Source organism: Megascapheus bottae, chromosome 27, assembly GCF_031878675.1.
Source record: "Megascapheus bottae isolate mThoBot1 chromosome 27, mThoBot2.hap1, whole genome shotgun sequence".
Taxonomy (NCBI): Eukaryota; Metazoa; Chordata; class Mammalia; order Rodentia; family Geomyidae; genus Megascapheus; species Megascapheus bottae.
Window position 1 is genome coordinate 13,779,120 of NC_143535.1, and position 26,697 is coordinate 13,805,816.

The 26,697-nt window shown below is 40.1% G+C and overlaps 3 protein-coding genes across 5 annotated transcripts in view; 2 read left to right on the top strand and 1 right to left on the bottom strand.

Moving 5' to 3' along the window:
* Positions 1-1,145: 1,145 nt before the first annotated feature.
* On the top strand, positions 1,146-8,599 carry Panx3 (pannexin 3). The gene is made up of 4 exons (XM_090319759.1): positions 1,146-1,326; positions 2,505-2,647; positions 6,040-6,254; positions 7,960-8,599. The coding sequence occupies exons 1-4, from the start codon at positions 1,146-1,148 to the stop codon at positions 8,597-8,599; spliced, it is 1,179 nt and encodes a 392-aa protein (XP_090175885.1).
* Positions 8,600-12,023: 3,424 nt separating this feature from the next.
* On the top strand, positions 12,024-21,767 carry Fyrd1 (FYRN and FYRC domains INO80 complex interactor 1). Its single transcript, XM_090319628.1, has 9 exons — positions 12,024-12,370; positions 13,896-13,966; positions 14,968-15,200; positions 15,980-16,116; positions 16,402-16,548; positions 17,440-17,537; positions 17,689-17,799; positions 18,502-18,629; positions 19,185-21,767. Exons 1-9 carry the CDS (start codon positions 12,284-12,286, stop codon positions 19,328-19,330), a joined length of 1,158 nt encoding a protein of 385 aa, XP_090175754.1. The 5' UTR covers positions 12,024-12,283; the 3' UTR covers positions 19,331-21,767.
* A 2,663-nt stretch (positions 21,768-24,430) lies between these two features.
* Siae (sialic acid acetylesterase) overlaps positions 24,431-26,697 on the bottom strand; it is a 33,090-nt gene continuing 30,823 nt past the window's right edge. For all 3 annotated transcript variants that reach the window (XM_090319631.1, XM_090319629.1, XM_090319630.1), the window contains exons 9-10: positions 25,719-25,920; positions 24,431-24,930 (exon numbers count right to left, since the gene is read on the bottom strand). In XM_090319631.1, the coding sequence (XP_090175757.1) occupies positions 24,712-24,930; positions 25,719-25,920 (421 nt within the window). In that variant the 3' untranslated portion in view covers positions 24,431-24,711. The remainder of the gene's footprint in view (positions 24,931-25,718; positions 25,921-26,697) is intronic.

Consider the following 26,697-nt stretch of genomic DNA (forward strand, 5'->3'; position numbering starts at 1 on the left):
GAGCATAATCCAGTGGTATAATGCTTGTCCAAGTATGTGTAATGTTCTAGGCTTGATTCCCAGCACTGGAAATAAAGTTCAAGCCTCACAACCAACAAAAAAAGAAAAAAAGAAAGAAAGACTGCTTGACTTGAGGCACCTGAAAGGCAAAATAGAGAGAGGAAGTACTGAAAATCCCAATATCACCTTCAAGGACATTCTTTCAGTGATTTTATTTCCTCTTACTAGGTCCTGCCTCTTAATGTTTCACCAGACCATAGCACTTATCCTGCATGTTATAGTCTACCTAACACCTTAACTAGAATGCTCATAAACAATCACAATTTTGTCAGTATCATATACCACTTGAGATATGAAAAAATGGACAAAAATGACTTGCCTAAAATGATGCATTTTTAAGTAGCATTCCTAGAACTCCAAAAGAGAACTTTCCCTCCAAATTTCATAGGTCATGCTCCTTCCAGTCTTCAACACTACCATGCATCACCCAGCTTTCCAGAGAACAGAAAGGACTAAAAAAGGAATTGAATATTGTAAATATGTGGTTGAAATTTTTTGAGGAAGACCAGAGTTGGGGAAGAAAATTTAACATCAAATCCAGAGCAGTTCCTGGGAAAGAGCAAAATTCATCACTAGAACAAAGACTACTCTATAAGGTTAGCAATCCTAGCTGAGTCCTGGGGGCTCCATTCCCACCCCAAACCACAAAATGAGGGCCTCCAGCACATTTAAGCAATCCCCACCCAAATTCCACACCAATTATATGGGGGATCTGGTTCCACTGCCATTCGTCTATCCACCACCCAGCTGAAAATACTTTATTAATGAAAGGGCAGTATAAAGCCACAGGTTTCATCTACTCACAGACAACCCAAAGAGAACAGCCTGGCACCAGCCACCCGAGAAGCCCGACCCTCCTCCAGCAAGGACCCATTGAGGTTGTACCTCCCTCTAATTACCATGGTGCCTGGCTCAGGGCCTGGGCAGTTATTTCAAGAATCATTGCCTGCTCCTAGCACAGATATCCATGAGGCTGGTGCTGAAGCACAGTCTGCTCACAGCCAGCTTCCTAAAGCCATCATCTTCTCACTTCACCACCCCAGGACAACTCTTGCCCTCTCTGCATCCCCAAGCTCTGCTGCATCATGTCGCTTGCACACACAGCCGCTGAGTATATGCTCTCTGATGCCCTGCTGCCTGACCGCAGGGGCTCCCGCCTCAAAGGATTGCGCCTGGAACTGCCCCTGGACCAGATAGTCAAGTTTGTTGCTGTGGGCTTCCCCTTGCTGCTGATGTCCTTGGCTTTTGCCCAGGAGTTCTCCTCTGGTGAGTTGCTTCAGATGGAAGATGAGAGACCCTACTTCATTCCTTTGCATGTCTCATCACTGTCACACTGACTAGGTCTCACCACTTTGGGCTGGGCTGTATTACCCAAGGAGCAGATTGTACATGTTTTGAAAATACCGGTAAAACAAAGGTACCAAAATAAGTGTTGAAAGTCAACTCTGAAATTTTATAATAAAGATAATTAGTTGTAATTCCAGAATTAATATATTGTATGTCATTGCAATGCTTAAATTTTATTTGATACAGAGAAGAGATATTGATATCCCATAATCTTTTCAAGATATATAACTTCTTTGTCGTAGTCAACTATGCTGTGAAGTCTTGTTTTCCCTGAGCCCTTTTTCCACCCCCACCTCCAGGGTTACTGAGAATACATATACATACATATATATATATATATATATATATATATATGAACTGTGTTTGAAAATGCTGAATATGCCAACTTCTGCCTCTCCACAAACTTCAGGTGCATACATAGACAATAACACCCATGTGTATGCAGTGCTGTAGTCACCTGATTAACCAGCAAAACTACTCCTTTTATTGAAAGTGGACTCCCTTAGAACTGAGATGTGAAACTTTCTTTCTAGGCTATGCCCATAAACTTACTACATTTCCTCCCATTATCTCTTCATTCATCTTCAACAAAGGAAAAGGTGCTGGTTTCTAGTTCTGCCTTTATTCAGAAACTGATGCAAAACCAGAAAACTCAGACTTCTCCAAGCATGCTTTCCTTCCAAGACCACTGGCCTGATCTCTCTCTTGAGGTCGGTTCAGAAGTTCAGGAAGTTAGTCTTCTACATTTTAGAATCTAAAGATGTCAGCTCTCTCAGAACAAAGATGTCACTATGAAATAGCAAAGTTTCTGGTGCCAATTTGCAGAAGTCTACCTAGAGGGAGGCTCAGGAGAACTCTAAGAGGAAAAGATGACCAGTACCAAAACGTAAGGTTAGTATTTTAGTTCCACAATCCAAACAATGAGTGCTACCCCATCATGCCCTAAATATCCATGACACAGTAGTGCCAAACTCAGAAAACAAGCACAAGAAGACAGTGGTAAGACACTGAACTCGGCAAGGGCATGGATCCTTGGATTGGTTTCCCATTGCTTCATTCCAATTCCAGGTTGTGTCAAAGCTGTATTCTTATTACAGGGTCTCCCATCAGCTGCTTCTCTCCCAGCAACTTCAGTGTCCGGCAAGCTGCATTTGTGGACAGTTCCTGTTGGGACTCACTTATTCACCATGAACAGGATGAGGCTGGCCAATACAAGATCAAATCTCTCTGGCCTCACAAGGTAGGGTAGGCAGAGATTCTACTTCGCTGGCTTTGTGGCTGAGTGGAAAGGGACAGAACTGCATCAATGTATTCTGATCAACCTACTTCCCCTACTACACCTGACTATTTTGCTTGCTGACTTTTTGTATTCCTGGCAATCTTTGAAGGCCTGTTGATCTTCAGTTGTCTGCAGTTGCCTACTTCCATCTGGCAGCTTTGTCCCTGTAGGTGAGACTTGTTGATAGATAGCGGTGGTTGAAGGTAAACTGTTTGGTCTATTTCATTAGGAAAAGTCTATAATATCAGAGTCCATTGTGGTCTTTTCTCTTGGGTTGGTTGGCCTTCTCTAAGTCATTCAGTCCATAGTTTGTGGTTAAAATCAAGTTTGTAATAAGCTTAGCTGACTTCCCTCTAGGAACTCAGATGTGGGTCTCACTATTTATTATCATTCAGTCAATCACCAACGAGAATGGTTCTTTGGCCCTCTGTGTGCTAACTGCAGAATTTAACCTGATTTAATCTCCCCAGAAAATAAGCTTCAAGTTTCTGTCAGGTAAGGAAGAGTAGAAGCTTTAATCTATCACATTACAGAAAAGGTTCTGCAGATCTGTTGCTCATACAGATTTTCTAATTTTTCTACATGCTGACTTTCTGGGGTCTTCTGTGTTTCTGATTCCTAATTTCTAAGGCTTTGTAGTTCTAAATAGCTTGCTTGTCCCTCCCTTCTAACTCTCCTTATAGGCAGTGACTTCTATTAGGCAGCTGCTCTCTAGCATTCCATGTTTTATTGTTCTTGTCTCTTGTCTCCTTACTTCCTTTCTTAGAAAATTATGGGGGGTTTTTGGTATTTTATAGTCATCCTATCAGGTCTTATATAGGCATAGTAATCATTTGTCATCCTATTCACTATGATTAATCAGAAGTCACTTGTGATATTTTCTACAACTGGTCATTTACAAGACCTCAAAATACCACAGTTGTATGATTGGAACCTCTATGGAGAAAACTTATGAGGTCTCTGTCACTGGCAGATCAAGCACAACCTAAATGGTTACAAATTCATAAGGTCCCATGTTAGGAAAGGGTCAACAAGCTTGATCATCAAGATCACCAGGAAGTGCTCTAAGCCCAATCTCTGCTCCATTTCAAGCCTACAAAAGCACTGTAAAAGTGAAAAATTATGTCACAAATAACTTGTCCAATGTTATTTGTTGGGCAGGGCAAAAGGGTTTTTTGTTTGTTTTGTTTTTTTGTTTTGTTTTTTGCCAGCCCTGGGCTTGGGCTCAGGGCCTGAGCACGGTCCTTGGACTTTCTCAAGGCTAGCACTCTACCACTTGAGCCTCAGCACCACTTCCAGCTTTTTGCTATGCATGTGGTACCGAGGAATCGAACCCGGGTCTTCGTGCATGCTAGGCAAGCACTCTACCACTAGGCCAAACTCCCAGCCCAAGGCAAAAGGTTTTAATTTTCATTTGTGTCAAATAATTTATTGGGCTGAGAAAATGGCTTAGTAGTACAGTGTTTGCCTAGCATGCATGAAGTCCTGGGTTTCATTCATCAGTACCATGTAAATAGAAAAGGCTGGATGAGGTGCTGTGGCTCAAGTGGTAGAAGGCTAGCCTTGAGCAGAAGAAGCTTAGGGCCAGTTCCCAGGCCCTGAGTTCATGAATAAGCAAATAAATAAGTAAATAAATAAATAAATTTTTAACCTGAAGTTATTTGCAAAGGGTTTCATGGTGATATTTGTATGGATGGATATAATGTTCTTATATCAAATTCACCCATATATAACTCTTTTTAATATTTGGATTCATTTAATATGGACACTTGTGGATGTTTTTTGCCAGTCCTGGGCCTTGAACTCAGGTCCTTGGGCTTTCTCAAGGCTACAGCTCTACCACTTGAGCCACAGCACCATTTCTGGCTTTTGTTTTCTATGTATATGGTACCGAGGAAACGAACCTGGGTCTTTGTGCAAGTTAGGCAGGCATTCTACCAATAGGCTAAACTCCCAGCCCCGCCCATATATAACTCTGAACCCCTACTCCTCTAAACTCCTATTCCTTTTAGTTCAGAAAAGCAACCCCCCCCCCACACACACACACACATTTTTCTCTTTAGCCAAATGCAATAGAATATGTAGAAATAGGTATTCTCCCTCTTTCCTCCAAACTCTCCTCTAAAAGAACATCCTTGGTTAAGGAGAAACTGTAGGTCAAGTAGTCATTAAGAGAACCAACTTCCAAATCTCAGCTTCCCCCATCCACTGGGTGTATAATTCTATGCAAGTACTTAACTTATCTGTGCTTCAGTTAACTTATCCATAGAGACATTAATCATACCTACTTGAATGTATCCTTGTGAAAATCAAATAAAATAAGGCATGTTCAGTGCCTAGAAAATATGTAACTTTAAAAAGCCTTTACAAATAGCCATTTTTCTACAACACTGGTACAATAAGGAAACACAAGCAAGTACTTATATTAGTTTTCCAAGGCTGCTATGACAGAATACAACAAAGTGACTTAAACAACAGAAATGTATCATCTCACACCACCTGAGACTAGATACCCAAGATCAAGTTCCTCTCAGGAATGTAAAGGACAGATCTTCTAGGCCTTTCTTTTTGGCTTTGGACACATTATCCTGGCTATTCTCCATGTCTGCCTTCTCCCTCTTCTTATAAAGAGTGTGCATCTGTGTGTCTGTGTATGTTTTAAGAGTATGAGTCATAATGGGCTAGAGGCCTACTCAATTCCACTAGAATTTCACTTTAAATTAACTGATATAATTTGTTATTTAGACCCTATTTCTTAATATAGTTTCATTCTAAGGTACTAAAGATTAAGACTTCTGCATAACTGGGAATGAATAATTAATGAGGCAAGGCTTGTTAAATTTGGCATTGTCAAGGGGAGGGAAAAAAACTAGCATGGTTCCAAGAACTCTGTTCCAAGAAGGCTGTATAGAAGAAATAGGATTTTCTCTTCCTTAAGAGGTTAGGGCCTCAGTTGGCCATGATTTCAGACTAGCTGCTCAGCCTACACATATGAGTGGGGACAGAAGGATCTCTCTGCATCCCTGCTTTCTCTCTATCCCTCCCTCTCTCTTTCTTTTTCCCTTCTTCCCTTCTTTCCTCCCTCCCTCATTTTTGCCTTTTCTCTTCTTTTTAGGTCCCTAAATAGATGATAGTTTAGAAATACTGTAGACCTTGATTTGGAGGAACATGGAAATCTGTCATCTCTTCTCTACAGAGCCTCATTACATCCTTCCGTATTAGCAGAAAGCCTTGCTCTGCTCACTGTCCCTCCTTCTGAAGCAGAAACTGAGTAGAAGCAAGTCCTTTGTTCAGAACTGCCAATCAAGGCCTAGCACTCTGGGTTCCCTTCTCAAACTACTCTCATCCTGCAGGCTCTTCCCTACTCCCTGATGGCCCTAGCTGTGGCCATGTACCTGCCAGTACTGCTATGGCAGTATGCAGCCGTTCCCGCCCTCAGCTCGGATTTGCTGTTCATCATCAGTGAACTGGACAAATCCTATAATCGCTCCATCCGCCTGGTACAACACATGTTGAAGATCCGGCAGAAGAGCTCTGACCCCCATGTCTTCTGGGATGAGCTAGAGAAGTGAGTTACCTCCTCTGAATTTTTCTGAAAGACTCTGTTGAGCATTATAATAATATCCATTAATACTAATTTTTTAAATTATGCTTTGTGTCAATTGAACACAGTAAGCCATAAGGGATTGCTCTCACTTCTGTATGCTATCCCTTTATTCACAAACTTCCATTGGTAATTCCCTGCCTACTAAAAAACATACAAGTTCTCACAAATACTTGTCTAAGGCCCCAGCACACTGTCGAGAATTACTTTTTCAAACTTCTAACTATAAATTGAGTATCCTTAATCCAAAACTCCAAACTCCACAGTGTTCCAGAATCCAAAAGATGTTCAACATCAGAAGTAAAAGTGTTGTAGCATATTAGAATGCCATTCACATTATTGCTGAATAATACCCAATATAGACAGAGAAGTGACATTTTTATCTAATTATTTGCAAGTAGACATTTGGGTCACTTCTACCTTTTGGCTACTATGAATAATGTAACTATCTCAAAATATGAAAAATTCCAAAATGTTAAGCATTTCTGCTCCCAGGTACTTAAGAGATACTCAACCCATAGCAAGTGACAGAAATCTTCCACTCTATCTAAGCAGTCTTCGCCTTTTCCCGAAACAATAATTGATTTTGTTAGTTATCAGAGTACCAAGTGTTGTGCTAGATGCTTCCAATACAGAGACATGAGGCCGGGGTGACAAATCTAAACCTACCCATGTGAGGTTTATATTCTCTTAGGGGGAAAAGACAACAAATAACCACAGCTCATTGGCGAAACAGACATTAATACATGATGAGTGGTGCAAAAAAATAAAAGTAACAGGAAGAAAAGAGGTCTGGAGAGCTGAGTGATAGAAAGCCGTGCCCTTTAAGTAGAGTAACTAAGGTGTATCCTACTAATGGCATAGTTCAATCAAAATTTGAAATCATATTTTCCCGTGTTTATGTGCCAATATTCTTTATAAACATTTCTGGATACTGCAACCCATACTGTTAATGCTTGCATCTACTCTGGGTCATACTCATCCATTTGGCAACAAGTCAAATATTCATTTTATTTCATATGTGCATGTTTTATCTACTCCTTCTCCATAAGTCAGATACTCAGCAAAGACTTGGAGACAGAGACTAGCTTATCTGTGCCTCGATATTACAGCTCTCCACATAAATATTACACATTTATTTGTATAAAATGAAAAAGGTGGGAAGTGGCACAGTAGCTCAAAATGGCAGAGTGCTACCCTTGAGCAAAAAATAGTCAGGGACAGTAGCCAGGGCTTGAGTTCAAGGCCCATGACCAATACACACAAAAATGAATAAGCCACTGTAAATAAACCATATTTAAGAGTATGTAGGTCAAGAATCACAATACATTTATTTGTACTCCATTCCAGTGCTAATTTCTTAAGCCTATTGCTTCCTAGGAGTTCCATTTTAGCTTAGAGTTAAAATCTGCCTTGCTAGGCAGGAATTTTTAGTGGCCATTCATTATTTATTGACCATCTCTTGTGTCTATCACACTGTGCCCAGTATTTGGAGAAAAATCTCACAACTCTTTCACTAAAAAGATCATGGTTATGCTTGGGAAAGACATGTTCAAATGCATAAAGAATGTCATTTTGGATACACAGATCTGTTACTTTCCTTGGTGATTCTTAGGATATGGTTCTAAATGGCACTTCCTAACTTTGCCTTCTTTCTTCCCATGTCTAGGGCCCGGAAAGAACGATACTTTGAATTCCCCTTGCTAGAACGGTACCTGGCATGCAAGCAGCGCTCACATTCACTGGTGGCCATCTATCTCCTGAGAAACTCCCTTTTGCTCCTCTTTACCTCAGCCACTTATCTGTATCTTGGTCACTTCCATTTGGATATCTTTTTTCAAAAAGAATTCAGCTGTTCCATCAAGACAGAACTGCTACACGATGAGACCTATGTCCCAGATCTGATCACATGTAGGCTAACCTCCCTATCTATTTTCCAGATTGTTAGCCTCTCTAGTGCAGTAGTATATACCTTACTGGTTCCACTGATAATATACAACCTCACACAACTGTGTAGGTGGGATAAACGACTCCTATCCATCTATGAGATGCTCCCAGCTTTTGATCTCCTCAGTAGAAAGATGCTAGGATGCCCTATCAATGATCTCAATGTGATCCTTCTTTTCCTTAGAGCCAATATCTCTGAGCTCATTTCTTTTAGCTGGTTGAGTGTCTTATGTGTGTTGAAGGACACAACCAACCAGAAGCATAACATTGACACAGTGGTTGATTTTATGACCTTATTGGCTGGCTTAGAACCTTCAAAACCTAAACATCTCACCCAACGAGTGTGTGACGAACATTTATAGTTAAAGGAGGAACCTCTGGATTGAGAACCTTTGTGAAAACTAAACCTCTTACTGTCTTTACAAGCCACGCAGAATAAAACACACACACACATGGTGGGGGGGATTTAGAAAAGCTTGGATTCACTTGACTGTACTGAAAGGATAGGTCTGGCATATCTATGAATATAGTAAACATAAAAGTACAAATACACTGCAAGAAATGAAGACTCTAAAGGCTACTTATGGAAGCAAGTGCTCACTATATTCACTCCAAAGTTTCTATCTAATCTATTCTTGGCTTATTTCAAAGAACAAGTTGAGAAATCTAGTAAGAGATTAATAAAGATATAAAATCTCTGGAAACTCTTGGTGTGGCCTCAAATCCTGAAACCTGCTTTGTGGAAATATCTTTATCAGGCCCTCTGAAGACTGCCAAGTGAGTCAGGAGATAATGATGGTCTTAATTTGTAATCTGCTCTTTGGGTTAAAGGAAATAGGCAGATTAATATATAATGATGAGTTAACATTTTTGGTGCCCAACTTTTAATCATATAAACCACGGATGCAGCTTACCAAGGGCTAGGGTTATAAACTGTGAACTCCTTTACATTTCTCAGTGGCCTCATGCCTTTGATACTTAAGAGGATATTGTATCTTCATTTACAGCTAATTATTTAAGAGCAATCAGTAAGAACTAAGAAAAAGTGGATGGGAAAATGTTACTAAGTGCCTTCTCTTTTCTGGTTCATTACACAGTCTTTAAATCTAACTTCCAATTTTATGCCTGAATTTAATGGAGTCTGGATCTGACTGTAAAAATCATTCTCAGCCCACAATACCATGTTGCCCCTTGCTGTGTATTTCTTTTGAAGCCAGACATTATGCATGTCTTTTTTCCCCCCAACAGTATTGAGGGGTTATATCCAGAGCCTTGAGCTTGCTTGGCAAGTACTCTACCACATGAGCTACACTCTCAGCCCACAATATGTGCTTGTTGAGAGAAGTTTTGCACAAGCTATTTAGAATCTTCTTCATACAGGTAAATAGAAAAGTCATGTTGCTGCTGACACATTCAAATATTTACCTAAAACAAATAGCTGATATCCTGGTGCAAATCAATGACCACCTCCTGTAATGAAAGTTCAACTCTTCAGTTGTTACACAGCCCTTTCATGATCTAGACTCAGCTACTACTTCCATCTCTCCTCTTGCTCCCTCAACATACAGTTTTCACTTGAATCACTATTTTCAATTCCCATTTTCTCATTTAAGCCTTTGAATATACCCTCTCCACTGCCAGTGTACCCTCCTCAGCTCTTGCTTCAGTTCAAAGACAAACACTTCACTGTCTTCAGAGTGAAGACAGGCATATTTCCTACAAAAAACTTTCCTATCCCTTTCTTCTTTCTCTAGAGGGCACTGCCATATTAAACAAAACCTAACTGTGAAATAAATTCATTACACTACCAATATTGCCAATCTGATTGTCTTTCTCTCTTGAATTAAATTTCCTAAAGGTTGTGTGACAACCTTTATCCCCTGCACAAAATAGTGAGTAATTCAGTAACGTCACATTTTTTAGAGCCCATAAACCCTGCCTCTGCATACTCCTATTTTTAAAAAGGCTTATGCAAGAACTCCAGGGGAAAAGGGCAAACAAGGGCAGCAGTGGTGCTCATTGGACACTGCATTGAAAGTGAACTATACAACTTGTGGATGGAGATGGGAGGGAGGGACTGGGAGAGAATGAGGGAAGGAATGGTACTGTACTAACCGAAATGTATTTCTTATGCAATTGTAATCCCTCTGTACATCACCTTTATGACAACAATTTAAAAAATGTTTAAAAGGCTTGTGTAGCCAAGCATCAGTGGTTCACATCTGTAATCCTAACTACTCAAGAGGCTGAGATCTGAGCCTCATGGTTCATGAATGCATTAGTGTGTTTAATGCACATGCTTTTTTTTTTTTTTTAAGCCAGGCACTGGTGGTTCACTGCTGTAATTCTAGCTACTCAGGAGGCTGAGATCTGAGAATGGCGGTTCAAAGCCAACCTGGGCAGAAAAATCCATGAGACTCTTACCTCCAATTAACCACCAAAAACCCAGAAGTAGTAGAGAGCCTGCTTAGTAAGTTCAGGGCCCTAAATTAAAGCCTAGTATCACAAAAAAAGAAAAAGAGAAGGGCCAGAAGTTTGGCCTAGTGGTAGAGTCCTTACCTAGCATCCACGAAGACCAAAGTTTGATTCCTCAGTACCACATACATTAAAAAAAAAAAAAAAAAGCTGGAAGCGGTGTTTTGGCTCAAGTGGTACAGCTCTAGTCTTGAAAAAGCCCAAGGACAGTGCTCAGGCCCTGAGTTCAAGCACCAGTGTTATGCCCAAGTCTCAAGATGACCACCAAGAGACCACCAAGAGTTAGAGGTTCCAAAATGCTAAAGCAAGGCTTTATTCAGGCGGGCTATCAGCTTGGGCTTGGTCCTACACTCCCTTACAGCAGGAGCCTAGGAGAAGCCCTGAACAGCTTTTCTACAGGGCTTTTAAAGGCAAAGACTACAGATTTACATCAACACAGCAATCAGCTATTGGAGTGAGATAAGGTAGGGGTTAGGGACAGTTCAGGGCAGTGGGAGCTAAGGGAGATTCCTATACCAGTAGAGGCCTAATTAGCTGCCTAAGGGTAGCTTTATGGTTTTAGAAAACAAATGCCATCCCTTGAATTTATGCGAGTTCTGCTTTGGAAAACAAATGTCATCCCTTGAATTTACAGGAGTTCTGGTTAATTTTAACACAGACAGGTCAGTTCCCGGGACTTAATGGCATCACAATTCTGTTTTTCTAATTTATGTGCACTTTTGGGTCATTCACAGTTTACATAAACAACAAGATGGCTGCTTCAGAATTGGGGGGGAGGGGGAGAGAGAGAGAGAGAGAGAGAGAGAATATGACAGAAGAGGGGGAGGAGGAAGAGAAGGAGGAGAAGGAAGGGAAAAGGGAGGGGGAGGAAATAGTGGGAAAAGGAAATGGGAAGTGGTGGGAGAAAGGTGGGGAAGGAAGTAGGGCGAGGAGGAGGAACATAGTACGAGGACTTGAACTCGTGTGTCTTACAATCCTGTCTGTGAGAAGTCGTAAATAACGACTGGAAACACAGGGGCGCCAGGGCCTGTGGAGACCGCGAACCTGAGCTCGCGTGGGTAAATACTTCCCTCTGCTCCGGCCTCAGACCGGAAGCCACGTTCCGCTAAGACTCCAGACTCCCCTTCCCGCCCCCGCCTCCCTTCCCGCCCCTTTCCCCGCCCCGTAACCTACACTTCCCGCCCGTTTGGACTCCATCCTGTCAGTCACAGGATCCGCAGCCCCAGGACCACCCTTCTCTTCAGGCGCCGGAAGTTTGCACACCGCATGCGCGTGTGACGCACTTCCGGCGCGGCTTAACTTCCGGCGCGGAAGTGCTTGGAGAGTCCGGCGTCTGGTTGCGTTGGAGTTTCTCTGGCGCTGCTGTAGGTTTGGGGGAGATTGTAGGGGAGCTGGTTTCCTAGAGGCGCGGCTCTGCCATCCCGGAGCCGACTCCAGACCGGCGCTCCGACCCGGCCTTCGCCCTCCTGACCGGCCGCGTCCTGAAGCCCTCCTAGTGGGGCGGGAATGTGAGCCTGCTGGGCGGCCTCGCCTTGTAGCCACGGGCTCCGTGGTTGCCCTACAAGGCCAGGATGAAAAAGTTCCCGAAGAAAAGCCAGAACGAGAAGTACCGGCTGAAGTACTTGAGGCTGCGCAAAGCGGCCAAGGCCACGGTGTTTGTGAGTGACCATCGCGCAGCCTGTCTCCGCCTGGAGACTTTGCTTTCAGACCCCCCCGCCCCATCTCTGTCCCTTCCCCGAGGGACAGTATAATACGGTGTTCAGTTTTTCGATATACATTTCTACTCGTCTTCGTACAAGTTATCATTTCCTGCGGGGAAAAGTAGAGTGCTTTGTGCCTGGAAGTTCTCCCACGAAACTTTTAATCATTGTGACAAAAGTCAGAAATGGAGTTTGTTGGAGATTACCTGAAAATTATGTAATTTAAAAAATGCAACACTGAAGCCCAGAGGGAAAATTAATCTTGTTCAAGAGCGCGGTGTTAGAGCCCTGACTCCAACTTAAACGCCTTGATTGCAGTTTAATGTTTCCACAGCACAGCCTGCCTCCCTAGACCCATACCATACGTAAAAGTGGTGGGCAAATATGAGTATGTGTGTGTGCTTTTTCCTTCGTGCAAAGGCTGGAACCCAGCGTCTCCAGCATACTAGGAACCTCTCAGTCACAGAGCTAGACATCCAGCTCCTGCCTTTTATTGTAGAGACATCGGAGATTGGTTGCTTTGTTTTTATAATTAGCTTACATTAGTTATACATTTAGTCGTGTTTACTATGTTTTCCAGTCTCACCAGTCATCACATTGAATGAATGAACTGCTTCCCAACTATAACTGTTACAAAATTGCAATGCTTAGAAGGATGCAATCCTCAATTATACTTCCATATCTAAAAATCAATGATTTTCCTCTTCCTTATGTATATATAATATACACACATATATAATATAGTATCACTAATGTATATGTACCAGTAACATAGATACATATGTACACACACACACACACACACACACATTAATGATACTAATCTTAGCAAATCAGATTATTAGTCAGGGCATCTTGAATTCCCTGTTCTATCATTTCGTTTGAGATCTACCTATGGAGAAGCATTTTCTTCAGTACTGGTACTTAGGGGAGAGATTGAGTAAATCAGTAAAGAAAGATGACACCTGAATATATAGAAATAAATTATAAGTTTTAAAAATTGTACATAGTAGGCCCGGTATGTTGGCTGGTGCCTGTAATCCCAGCTGCTTGGAAAGCAGGTATCAAGAATATCACCTTTCTAGACAAGCTCAGGCAGAAAGTTAGCAAGACTCTCCTCCACTAATAGCTGGGTATCATTGCACATCTCTATCCTCTATTTACAGGGAAATTAGAGATTTGGAAACTTGTGGTCCAGGCCAGTCTGAACTAAAACACAAAACTTTATCTCCAAAAATAACTAAAGCAAAAAAGGCAAGGGGTATGGTTCAAGTGGTTGAGTACTTTATAGCAAGCATAAGGCCCTGAGTTCAAACCCAATTCCATCCACTATTTCTAGAATATTAATATGTGGGGCGCTTTGGGTTAAATAGCTCTTCTTTGTTACCCAGAGACACTATATATCTGTTTATATAAATAGATACATATCCTCTTTCCCAGCACCTTGATCTTTATATGATCATGTTCAAAATTTTTCTTAAAGGAAAATGCTGCTATCTGTGATGAAATTGCTCGTCTTGAGGAAAAATTTCTTAAAGCAAAAGAAGAAAGAAGGTGAGCTAATTTCATTTTATATTCAGAAGAACAATTTTGGAGAGTGATACAAGATTATTGCTATAGGGATTTTTCTCCAGTGTAATTTTTATGCATTGCATAGCCCTTTGGCCACTTGAGTAAATAAACTTACAACCTATGGAATTGGTCCCCAAGTCATGTTGGACCATGATGGGAAGACAGCATCTCTATCTTTCTGAGAAAGCCGTCTAAGTACTCTTTACTATAACTTATAGTTACAAAAGCCAAGGAATAAAAGAAACCACTTCTCATTTCACAAGTATATATTCAGTCTATACTACTTCAAACTAACACAGTAGATATATATACCTAGTTTATGACATTTGCCATTCAGATACCTAACTAACACATTTTTTTTTTTGGTATTGTATTGTCCTGATAATATAGAGAGAGGTTTGCAGTTACATTCACCAGGTAGTGGGTACATTACTTCTCGAACGTTAATACCCCTTCTCATATTTCTGTCCGCCTTACCCTCCCCCCACCTGTTCCCAATCATCGTGTTTTTCTCCTTCCCTTCCCTATTTCAAACAAATAAACATATACACAATATACCAGATAACAAAGTCAGATACAGTAACAACATGAGATAAACCATAAGGGGGGAAAAAAGAGAAAAGAAGTAACTTCACATAGTGCATTAAGAACAACAATCACAAGGATAATCCTCTTGTTTCCATACCCTAGAGTTCGTTTTGTTTAGTCTCATCCTATATTGGCCATATGTACATTTGAGCTATTGTGATCCTCTACTAGGAGAATCCTAGATGCTAACACCTTATGACAGGTAGAAGAGAGCCCTAGGTGAAAGATAAGAAATAAGAAGCCAAGATATGGCTTCTTGAAGTATTCATTTTTCTCTGAGATGTCACCCCCATGATCTATGAGTATGATAATCTCTGTACATAATTTTTGATTTTTTTCTAGTACTTAGTAAAATATAAGTTCATACCTCTGCTCTCTTTCCTTCCTGATCTCAGGTACTTGCTAAAGAAGCTCCTCCAACTTCAGGCACTAACAGAAGGGGAAGTACAGGCTGCACCTCCTTCCCACAGCTCCAGTTTGCCCCTGACTTATGGTGTGGCTGGTTCTGTGGGTGCTATACAGGGAAGTGGGTCCATTTCTGGACCCAGCACAGGGGCTGAGGAACCATTTGGGAAGAAATCCAAGAAGGAAAAAAGAGAAAAAGGCAAAGAGAACAACAAATTGGAAGGTACTTTTGCAAGACCATATATCAGTTTATCCCAGTGGTTCAACTGCTGATGAAAAAAAAAAAAAAAAAGGTTACTAACTGGTAAACACCTATGGCCATAAACACTTAAAGGCTCATAAGTCTTTTCAAAAATTTTAGGACTTCAAAGCCCCCTGAGAAGCAGGTGTCTTATTAGAACCACTTCCGTTGGAGAGATTCTAGTCAGACTTGGTTAAATGTGAAGGGAACAGACTTCTGTTTTTCTTCCCTAACACTTGAGTTGCATTCACCATCCTAATGTCTTCCCTAAAGGCAAGGAAACAGGCTAAGTGACATTTTGAGCATGTGACTGCTTGAAAAATTTCTCATCTGACAGCTCATTGAAGAGGACTTCAAAATGTATTGAGTACTTCCAGTGGGCAGGTTAAGGTTAATCTTGGGGCTTTGTAGAAAAGCCTATATGTTCACTCTGTAAATACAAATGATTCCTGTACATTCAGTAGAAACCACGTTTTGTATCTTTTCCTGGGGATAGCAATTCTCAGTATGGTGCTCTTTGGTTACTGGGCAACAGAAACAAGCCACAGAATCACAAGTAGTTTATATAGTATACTAGTTTATATAGTATACTAGTTGCTTGGCTGTAATGTTTGGCAGATGGGCTTATCGATATGTAGCCCAAGGTGATTCAGAGAGTATACACCAAGGTTGACTTATTGCCCTTAGGTCACAAGTAAATTTTTCCTTCTCCTGGGCACTGGGAGGGACCTAAAGTGGATGACCCCAGATTTGCGTTTCAGTTCTGAAGAAAACATCCAAGAAAAAGAAAATGGAGGGAGGTGCTCGCAAGCTGGTTCAGCCCATTGCCCTGGATCCCTCAGGACGGCCCGTGTTCCCCATCGGACTAGGGGGTCTAACAGTATATAGCCTGGGGGAGGTGAGTGAGACCAGCCACATATAGAGAGGAGAACCAGGGAAATATGGCAGCGGGGTTGAACTATCCCTCCCTGTTCCCATCAGCAGCGCCCCTTTGTTGATCCATACCAGTCCCAAATAATCTCCACTCCCTGCAAAACCAGGTCAGCTTCTACCTGCCTGATAGGTGTCACTCTTTAGGTTGTTACTCTATAGCCCCAAAGTGGTTCTAAAGGCAGCCAGAGTAACTGGACTTTCAAATCCTTCAGTGACCTCAATCCCAGGGATGGGGGAAATCTTCTTATAGATCATCACCGATCGACCTGGCTTCCATGATGAGTATGCCATCTACCCTGTGGGCTACTATAGTACACGACTGTATACCAGCATGAAGTGCCCAGACCAAGAATGTCTATATACCTGTCAGATCAAGGATGGTGGTGTGCAGCCTCAGGTACCTACCTAAATATAATTGTTTCCTTTGGCCTTTTTGTTGTCTGTTTCCTTGGTTTTGGTTTATTGAGAACCTTCTGTATTCTAGATACTTAAAATGTGTAACCTGTTGTGACATCTTATGAAATAGATGTGATATTATTGCCATTTGATCAGTTCACAAGATTCAGAAAAAGGGTCTAGCCCTAAGTCACAACTCACTAATAAGTGGTTAAGCTGGGATCCTAGTTGTATCTAATTTACAAACTGACACTTTCACTTAAGCCATGCTATTTCTACTTGAACAATACTACTGTCCGTATTTTGACTATGTGAAGCTTGATCCAACTTGCTTGTATTAAATACAGGCTTAGTATATGGAAGATTAGTTTTAGTTTTGATCTATGTGGAGGTTGCAAAGAAACCACATTTTAGTTTCTGGTGTCATGTAAGGACCAGGATATCTCAAATCTCATTCTTGTTAAATACTAGCAAGGCAGCCTATTTTTCCAATCAAAATGTCATTCAATATACTGTAATTATGTACAGTTTTTGTCTAAAAGAACATGTAGAGAAAAATGCTCAATATTTTATTAGAAAATAAAACCTGAAGAACCCAAGATAGGAAAAATAATATGTGTCTAAGGATATGGTAAATAGAATAGGAAAGAAGCTAGAAAGGTATCAAAGAGATTAAATGTTTACCACTGGAAAGTAGTCTACCAAAAAGTGTGAAATTGGAACAACCAAAGGACTTTCTCTGTTTTTGAATTTTTAATAGCACTATAGGAAATTATTTGTACCTGTCTTCTAATATGATATACAGCAGCTTCAAGCTAGAGAAGAGACATGTATAGTACTGTGACTGCTTCCTCCTTACAGATTGAGCTAATCATTCCTTTTTTGCTCTCAGTTTGAAATTGTTCCTGAAGATGATCCCCAGAACATCATTGTCGGCTCTTCTGCAGATGCTTGTCATGAAGAACTGCTTAGAGCCATCAATGCTACAGCGTAAGTTGGCTAAGAGCTGGAAGGAGGCTAAAAGGATCAGAAGTACAGTGAGCCTTTCAGTGAGATCCCCTGTTTTGTAGGAACCAATCCTCTATCCTTCAGACATCTGCCTCTTAAGCTCTCAAGCTAAAATTTTTCCTCTCCTGTTTAGGGGGAAAATAATGCCTAACCTACTTCCATCTGGAGCTGACTTTTTCGGGTTTTCCCATCCAATCATTCACAACCTCATCCAAAGTTGTCCAGAAGCTCAAAAATGTGTCAAGTAAGTGCGGGCAAACCCATGTCATTTATAGAAGCTCAGTGGCCAACCAGCAGGGACTAAACTACTTTTTCCATTACTATGTTTATTGAGGTAGTGTGACCAAGAAATGTGTGCTTCCACACTATCAGGCCTCTAAATACAGATGAGCAGTAACGTGGTACACTGTATTACATGTTGAGTAAGCCTTATCTGAAATACTTTGGATTAGAAGTACTTAAGATTTTGATTTTTTTTTCAATTTTAAAGTATATACTTGTAATCATGAGGCAGTTGAGACTGAGAACCAAGACTATACAGGAAATTCATTCATGTTTCATACCTTATTCATATGTCTTAAAGGTACTTTTAGACAATATGGTTAACACAACTGCATTTTAACTTGTGACCAAACATAAGATAGGGATTTTTCACTTGTAGCCTTCTGTGAGGGATCAAAAAGGTTGAGCCTTTGCAATGGTTTGGAATTTTCAGATTAGGGATACTGAACCTGGGTTGTTTTCTGTGTGCATCATGATAGCAAAAGGGTTGGGAAATGTAGCAAAAAAATGTTATGAAAGGCTTGTTTTCTTTTTGTCTGGCATTTGTTTTACTTTCTTACCTAAAATGTTTATATATGGGAAAGGTAATAAAAAAAAATTGACCCCTTTGGAGTTAGGAATTACTGGCTAGCTAGACAATTAATGATTCCCTCTTATCCTGCAGTTACCAGCTGGTGAAATTTGATGCATGCAAACCTGAAGAGGGGCTGCCAGAGAATGAGATAGCTATGAATTTTGACGTTTTTCAGAAACAGACTTTCGGTGAAGATCATGATGATCCCATTATGCCAGGTACCTGTTTGCCTTTCTGGATTGAAAAATGATCATTTTTAGGGTACCATACTCTCTTCACACATTGCTGGGTACTCCATATATCAGATGTCTAGGCAATGTTTTAAGTACTCATTGACCCAGTAAGGAAGAGTGCAAAGTCAGTGAGATAGATGCCTAGAGTTTTCACCAATTTGCAGATCAAGCCAAGATACTCTAACAAACTGCAATATCTCATTCTCTAACCTAAATAAAATCCAAGTATGGGAAATTCCTAAGTCAACAAAGAAGTGGTGGCTGTGGCTCTGCCTAGGTTTTCTACATTCCTTCTCATAAATGGGAAGAGTGGTCAGGAATTCAGGCATATTCGGGCCATACAGAGTTGTGTATCATATATAACCATAGCAAAGTCACTCTCAAAGAACAATTTCATTGTTGTTCTAGTTTTACAAACTAGAGGAAGAATTGGGTTGAATTTTGCAAGAATGTTAAAGAATTGAAAGGCCATGTATATGTCTGAACGAATCACTTCTAAGATTCCTAAGCATCAGTGAGACTAGGGCTTGTTTCTTCTAGGATCTTTGGACCTACCTGAGCTACAGCCTGCAGCCTTTGTGTCTTCTTACCCACCTGAATTCCTCACTCGTGAACCCTTGGTAGGTACTCACCTGCAACACCTCGAGTGTCCATCACAGTGCAGCCCAGTTCTATCGTCAGATTGAAGAAAGGATCAGATCTCGCTTTTTCATCACAATGAGTTTTTAAACTAAAACTTGGGGTATATGGGATAAAGGGATCCATTCATGACTGAAGAAGATTTTATTTAACACATTTCATCATGGGGATTCCCATGGTGATAATTTACCCTAGAAGCAACTTCACTTCACTTTTTAGTAAAAAGAAAACTTTCTCTTAAGCATTTGGTTTTCATCTTCTTGTAATCAATATAATCTTGTGTGGCTCTGCCTAAAGTAGACTTCAGTCTTTTATAAACCTGCTTTTATGAACCAGTCCATTTGGATTGCTATAGCAAAGTGACGGTGACAGTTATTAGTGACAACAGCTTTATTTCTCATGGTTCTAGAAGTCCAAGTTCTAAGTGCTGAGAGTATCTGGTGAGGAGCCATCTATAACTTCATATAAAAGGGGCAGAGGAACCCCTGTGGTCCCTTTTATAAAGGCACTAATCCCATGCAGAATCCTATGACCTACTCTTCTCCCTAAGGCCTTAACTCCCCACACCATCATAGTAAGGATTAGGATTTAATTTGACTTAACCCAGTGAGTGTATAGTAGCCACCAATTTTTGAGGAAGGTTCGAAATCTTGTTTAACTCATTTTATATGATTTCTATTCATTATTGGAGATTATACTTTTAGTTCTGTGCTGAAACCAAATAACAAATTCACATGTGACACAGTTGGGAGTTGTTCTCATCTCCCCTGCCCAACAGAGTGGCTCATCATTTCATTTTTACCATGTATAGCATAGATTTTGCTTATTATACAACTGAATTCTTTGGACCCTGTACATAGCATTAATATGGAACTTAATGCATCACCTAATCCCATCAGTGCAACCTCACCCTATCTGGTGCATTTCCTTAGCTCACCACCTACCAGGTATCCAAGGCTGGCTTCAGTAGGTAGGTAGGTAGGGAGGAGACAAAAAGAAAAGCAGAGGCAGAATAGGGAAAGTAGTGGTGAGAATGAATTGTTTGTGTACTGTGTAATTCATGACAGCCAACTGAAGACAATATCAATAAGATTAGGATGTTACAGAAATGTGACCAGCAGAAGGATGGATCAGAAAGGGCAGTGTTTAGAGCACATCAGTCTGGCCATTGAGACTGACAGTCTATATAACTGGTATAATATTCTTGTTTTATAGTTGGCTTTTTGTTTGTTTGAGTAGTACTTAGGTTTAAACTCAGCTTCCTGTCTGCAAAGCAGGTGCTCTACCATTTAAGGTACTCTGCTAGCACCTAGCTTTATGCTTAGGTCAATGTAGACTAGTTTCTTATTTGTACTTCTTCCTATAGCTGGGATGACAGACATGCACTGCTATGCCCAGTCCTTGGGTCTACGTGGACTCTCACTGAACTTTTGTACATGCCGGTCTCAAATGATGATCCTTCAAACCTCCACCTCCAAGTAGCTAGGATTATAGGCTTGAACCATGCTGCCAAGCCCTAACTCGTAGTATTAATTACAATCATTTTGTAAGCTATATAACTTTTGTAATATAAAAAAAACAGTATAAAATTTGGATAATAGCCAAGTCTGGAAAAAGTTGCTCAAAGATGTTAATATTTTATTTTATTTTTTATCTATTTCTCTACACAAGTTGATGGAGAAAGAATTCATTTAAAAATTTAATGAATTGGTACAAGTTTACTAGAACTGTTTTTCAAACTATGAGCTCAACCCAATAACTTAAACATAAAGAGCCTGGTATACAAGCATCATATGGGAAATGGTTGAAACTGGTTTCAGTCCATGGGTGTGCGTGTGTGTGTGAATGAATGTGTATAATGTACATGCATATGTATGTATGGAAATAGGTGAAATAATATCAAATGTTTTTGATTGTGATATTTTAAAAATACTACTCTAATGTGTCATGTCACATTGCAAAAGATATTTGTGTCTGACAACATTCAGTGTCACTGACAGTGAGAGGAAAGGAGTATCTTAAAGGAAATAAAAATTGTTTGGGAGAGTTTTGCGAGAGTTAAGCTGTAGATGAACATTTTAAGTATATATTTATCTTCTAATCTTTTATTCCATGATAAAGACCCTAAGAAATAACTAGACAAGTATATTTATATGTAACAGTCATCATACTACCTGCTTAATAATGGAAATCTATTAAAAAGCAAACATAATATCAGTAGAGAATTGGCTAAGAATGAACTTCCAGAAACTGAAACACTCTGGCTCTATTCTTACAAAAGAAAATTATTTTGGTAGACTACATAAAAACCAAATGGTGCTGGGATTCCTTGAGTGTTGTGAGAAGCTGTGAAATACTGGAAAGCAGGTAGACCACATAATAAGACATGTCCTTTCTGAAATTGTATCTCTGATTGTCAAGGCTCTGTTTTCTGTACAGTGTTTTTGTTTTTTAAAATAAACTCATTTATTTTATTTTATTTTATTTTGCTAGTCCTGGTTCTTGAACTCCACCTGGGCACTATCCCTGACCTTCTTTTGCCACTTGAGCCAGAGCCCCACCTCTGGCTTTTTCTGTTTATGTGGTACTGAGGAATAGAACCCAGAGCTTCATGCATGTTAGGCAAGTACTCTACCACTAAGTCACATTCCTAGCCCTTTGTACAGTGTTTTGACTTTTACCTGCATAGTTACCCTGGAGCCAGACTGAACTATGGACATATAAATAAAAGGATCATACATTTGACAGTTTCCTTTTTTGTTTTATCAATTGTGGGGATTGAACTCAGGGCCTAGGCGCTGACCCTGAGCTTTTTTTTCCCCTAAAGGCTAGCACTCTACCACTTTGAGCCACAGCCCCATTATCCATTTTGCAATGGTTAATTCGAGATAACAGTGTCATGGACTTTCCTGCCCAGGCTGGCTTCAAACTGCAATCCTCAAATCTCAGCCTCCTGAGTAGCTACGATTACAGGCGTGAGCAACCAGCACCGAGCATTTGGCAGTTTCTTTAGTTCGGGATCTTAAAAGTGATAAGTATTAAGGTGAGAAACAAACAGCATTTTTCTCATTAGGAATGTGAGTTCCCAGAGTTAAATCCTTAGATTTCTCTAATGAGGAGGGTCTGATCACTGTTGGGTCCCCTTTTAGCAGTGTGGTGTTCATACTAAGGAATACCTTTAAACTTGTCAGTTTAAGTTTTTGTGACCTTTCACAAAGCAGCCTCCTTGACTAGATTGTTTTTTCTTTTTTGAATTATTTGTACAGTGTAGTCGTCATAAAACTCTCATTTCCTCCATATATTAAATAATTACATTCCATTAAAAACTCAGATTACAAAATAAAAGATTACAGGGTATGTGTTATGTAATCCAAACAAGCCTAAAACAATGTTTCTCCTTTGATGATTTTTGTGCAGCTTACTTATACCTAATTTCCTAGAGTGATTATTTCATTTCCATATAGTAAAATCTTTTCATTTGGGGAAATACACAAATACCACAGAATGTTTTAAAGTATTCTATCATTGAAAATAAATGCATTTACACATGACTTCATTAATATGTGCATTAACTAAACCAAAGTTCTTACACTGTGGGATTGGGATACAGCTATTTAGAGTTCTTGACTACCTTTCCTTGCATTTGAAACCTCTTTTACACACATATGTACACTGGCTTGTCAGAGGTGTGGAGAGATAGATTTACTCTTAGAAGTCAATCTTTTAGGAAGTTCATGGTTTTCATGGGGTCAAGTGTATAGATGTAAAAGTATGAGCATTAGGACTTAATTACATGCTAGGAAGTCTCAGAGAAGCCAATTCCTTACAGACTTCATAATTTGTTTTGATTTTTTTTTTTTTTTTGCCAGTCCTTGGGCTTGAACTCAGGGATTTTCTACCACTTGAGCCACAGCACCACTTCCAGCTTTTCTATGTATGTGGTACCAAGGAATCGAACCCGTGTCTTCTTGAATGTGGGCATGTACTCTACCACGAGGCCAAACTTCTGGCCCCTGATTTTTTTTCTTTTAAACCCAAATAAAATTTTGACACTGACAGGCTGTTCTGCTGTTGGGAATTATATCAGAGCCCCTTGGAGATAGATGTAGAAAGTGATTTTTTTTTCACATTAAAGGGATGCTAGGTACCCATAGATGACATTCTTAATCCTTTCTTAAACTTCAAGAACAATTTTCAAGTCTGTCCCTAACACAATTTTGACTGGATATAAATACATACACAGCACTAATCACACATTTATTTCCAACTCCTAATAGATAACACAATTTTTCTTTTCAAGAGCCATCAGCTGTTTTTAACCAACCTGTAAACTGCATTGTTTTTTTAAATTTTATTTTTGGTGGTAATGGGGTTGAACTCAGGGTCTTGTGCTTGCTAGGCAGGTGCTCTACCACTCAAGCCATTCCCTAGCCCTCATGATCCTTAATATACATTAAGGCACTGTTTCACCACTGCCTCATCTGTTGTTGTCTGCTGGTCCTGGGACTTGAACTCAGGGCTTGAGTGCTGTCCCCAAGCCTCTTTGTGCTCAAGGCTAGCACTAACACTTAAACCTCAGTGCCACTTCTGGCTTTTCCTTAGTAGTTTAGTGAAGGTAAGAGTCTCACAGACTTTCCTGCCAGGGCAGTCTTCAAACCACAATCCTCAGATCTCAGCCTCCTGAGTAACTAGAATTACAGGTGTGAGCCACCAGCACCCAGCTTACATCTTATTTTTCTATAGGTTTATTATATAGTTTTTAGGATAACATTGTCTATGTGAATTAGCCTTAAACTATCTAACAAGCCTGAGACTTAGATTTAATGATCTTTTAGCCTCAGTCACCTGACTTTCATGTTTTACTGGTCCTGTGATTTGCCCAGCACTCACGTGAGTACTTGAACAAAGCTATCAACTACCTGATTCTTTCTTCCTTAAGGCAGGTTATTGCCTTAAAGAATGAACATATCTGCACTTAGGTTGGTTGATTTAGCTTAAATATTCACATTGTAAGCATTAAGTTTAAAGGAGAGGAAATGGACTTTAAAAGAAAACAAATAATCTTCAATTACCTAAAAGACTGTCATGGAGTAGTAAAGTTTCATCAGAGAAAGATTTCAGTTCAACATACGGAAAAACTTGGAAACTTCTTACAGAGATTCAGTAATCAATCACTTGTCAAAGAGATTTTGTAAAAGCACATGAAAATACTACCAGGCCTCCATAGCCTGGAGGCCTTCCAACCTGGAGATTCCATAGTTCAGGATTAGAAGGGATAAAAATACCAGATATTTCATTCCCATTAGGAAGTGAATGATACTGAGATCTAATTTGTTATAGTTCAGAATTAGTCTAGTACAGAAGCTGATACTAGGGGACAACAGCAAGCTTAACTGTCATTGACAACCCTGCTCTAATGTCCAAGAACCTAGTCTGAAATGAAAGAAATGAAGGGAGGTGCTGGCAGGTCATTACGGTAGTCATATATAGGACATTGCTTATATTCACAAGGCCATGTGGACCAGGCATAGCGAAGAGCAGCCACAGTGGCAGTACAAGACAGAACATCCAAGGTCAAGGTGTGGGAAGAAAAAGCTTTCATGAGAGCTGGAAGCCACTTGCAGTGATGGTCCGTGCAACATGCCATCTAAATGAGACAATCAGAAAATAGAAATGGTCAGATCAATTAGATGGTACCAAGAAACTGGGAACTGCTCTTTCAGACACACTAGAAAGGAGGGAAGGAGCCACTTTTAGTTGAAGACCCATTTCCTACATTAACCAGAAGCTGGACCAGATTGGATCTGGTTGACAAAGCCACATTTATAAATGAATATATATGTATATATATATACACATACATACATATATATATATATAAAATGTGTATATATATATGTAAAATGTTCATGTGGGCTGAGCGTATTTTAGTGGCAGAGACAAAGTCCTGAGTTCAGACCCAAAATAAATAGATGTGCATGAGATTAAATTAAGTCAATACATAAAAGATACTGAGGCAAAAAGTTGTATCAAACATTTTTATAGGTTTCCTTGAACATTCTTCCCATAGTCCTACCTATCAGAGAGCAAAGCAAGCAAGCATAGCTATCAACACCTGCACCTGGCTTGCAAAGCTTAATTTCTGTCCATTCCTAGGTGGTTCCAGGGAAAAGATGGCATTGTCTTGGTAGTGGAAATACAAAAGGAATATTTAATAGGGGCTCATAGTCCTTTTCTTGATTATCCTGTCAAGCTTGCCTCTAAGATAATGAATTAATAACTGCTTACTTATTCCTCTGAGATTACTCCCCAACCCCACCTCAACCAACCAAGAGCTGCCTGATGGTCACATTATAATGTCAGAGAAAGACTTTGATGTCAAGCAACCTTGGCAACTATCACAAGATGAACCTTACTTTTTTTTTTTTTTCTCACCTCAAATGTCGTGTTCTCCAGCTTCTTCACGTGGACCTGGATTTTCTGGCTATAAGTGATGTTGAGCTGCCCTCCACGAACTGTTATCCCTAGCTTATCAGGCAGTGGTCCTTGAAAGATCAATTCCTTCTCCCCATAAGCCACAGCGCGGGCTCCCAAGTGCAGCCGATAGGCCACAGTCTGTTTGTCTCGAGGGTGGATGCTATAGGATAAAGAATGAGAACATTTGGTTTGGGTTCATTTTAAAGATTGTACAAAGCATTCCTGAAGTAGATAAGGATAACGTTACCAGGACTCCATGATTAGTACTCACGTGAGTGCTGAGCAAAGGGGAGAGAAGGAATACACTCATTACCTAACTTAAGGATTAACCCTCTGTAACAACCCCTTAATAACAAGAAAATTAAATTTTAAAGAGGGAGGGGCAGAGATAAAGACATTCAAACAAAACTAAGAGAACTTAACATAAGATTATTCCCAAACACTCAAAGTCATGTGTTTATCTAGATTAGATGTTCATAATTTCTGATCCTTCTAGATATAAGGAGTATGAAATTTTTTTATTTTTAAAATAATAATTTAATGCCAACACCTGGACTCACAGCCAGGAAATGTGTTCAACTTAATATCTACAGTCACAAATTCATCTTTTTACTCTTAGTTTTAATTAATACAAAGGTACAGAAAAATCAACCATTACTAAGTACAGAATGTATCTGATTTTTGTAAATTCCTAAAAATATCTATTTCTTTTGGGGGGGGGCTGGGGTGGTTCTGAAGCTTGAGCTCAGGGCCTGGTCACTGTCCCTGAGCCTATTTGTGTTCAAGGCTAGCTAGCACTCTACCACTTGCGCCATAGTGCCACTTCCAGCTTTATCTATATATGTGGTACTGAATCAATCCCAGGGCTTTATCAGGGCTGCATGCATGCTAGGCAAGCACTCTACCTCTAAGCCACATTCCCAGCCCTGAACCAATA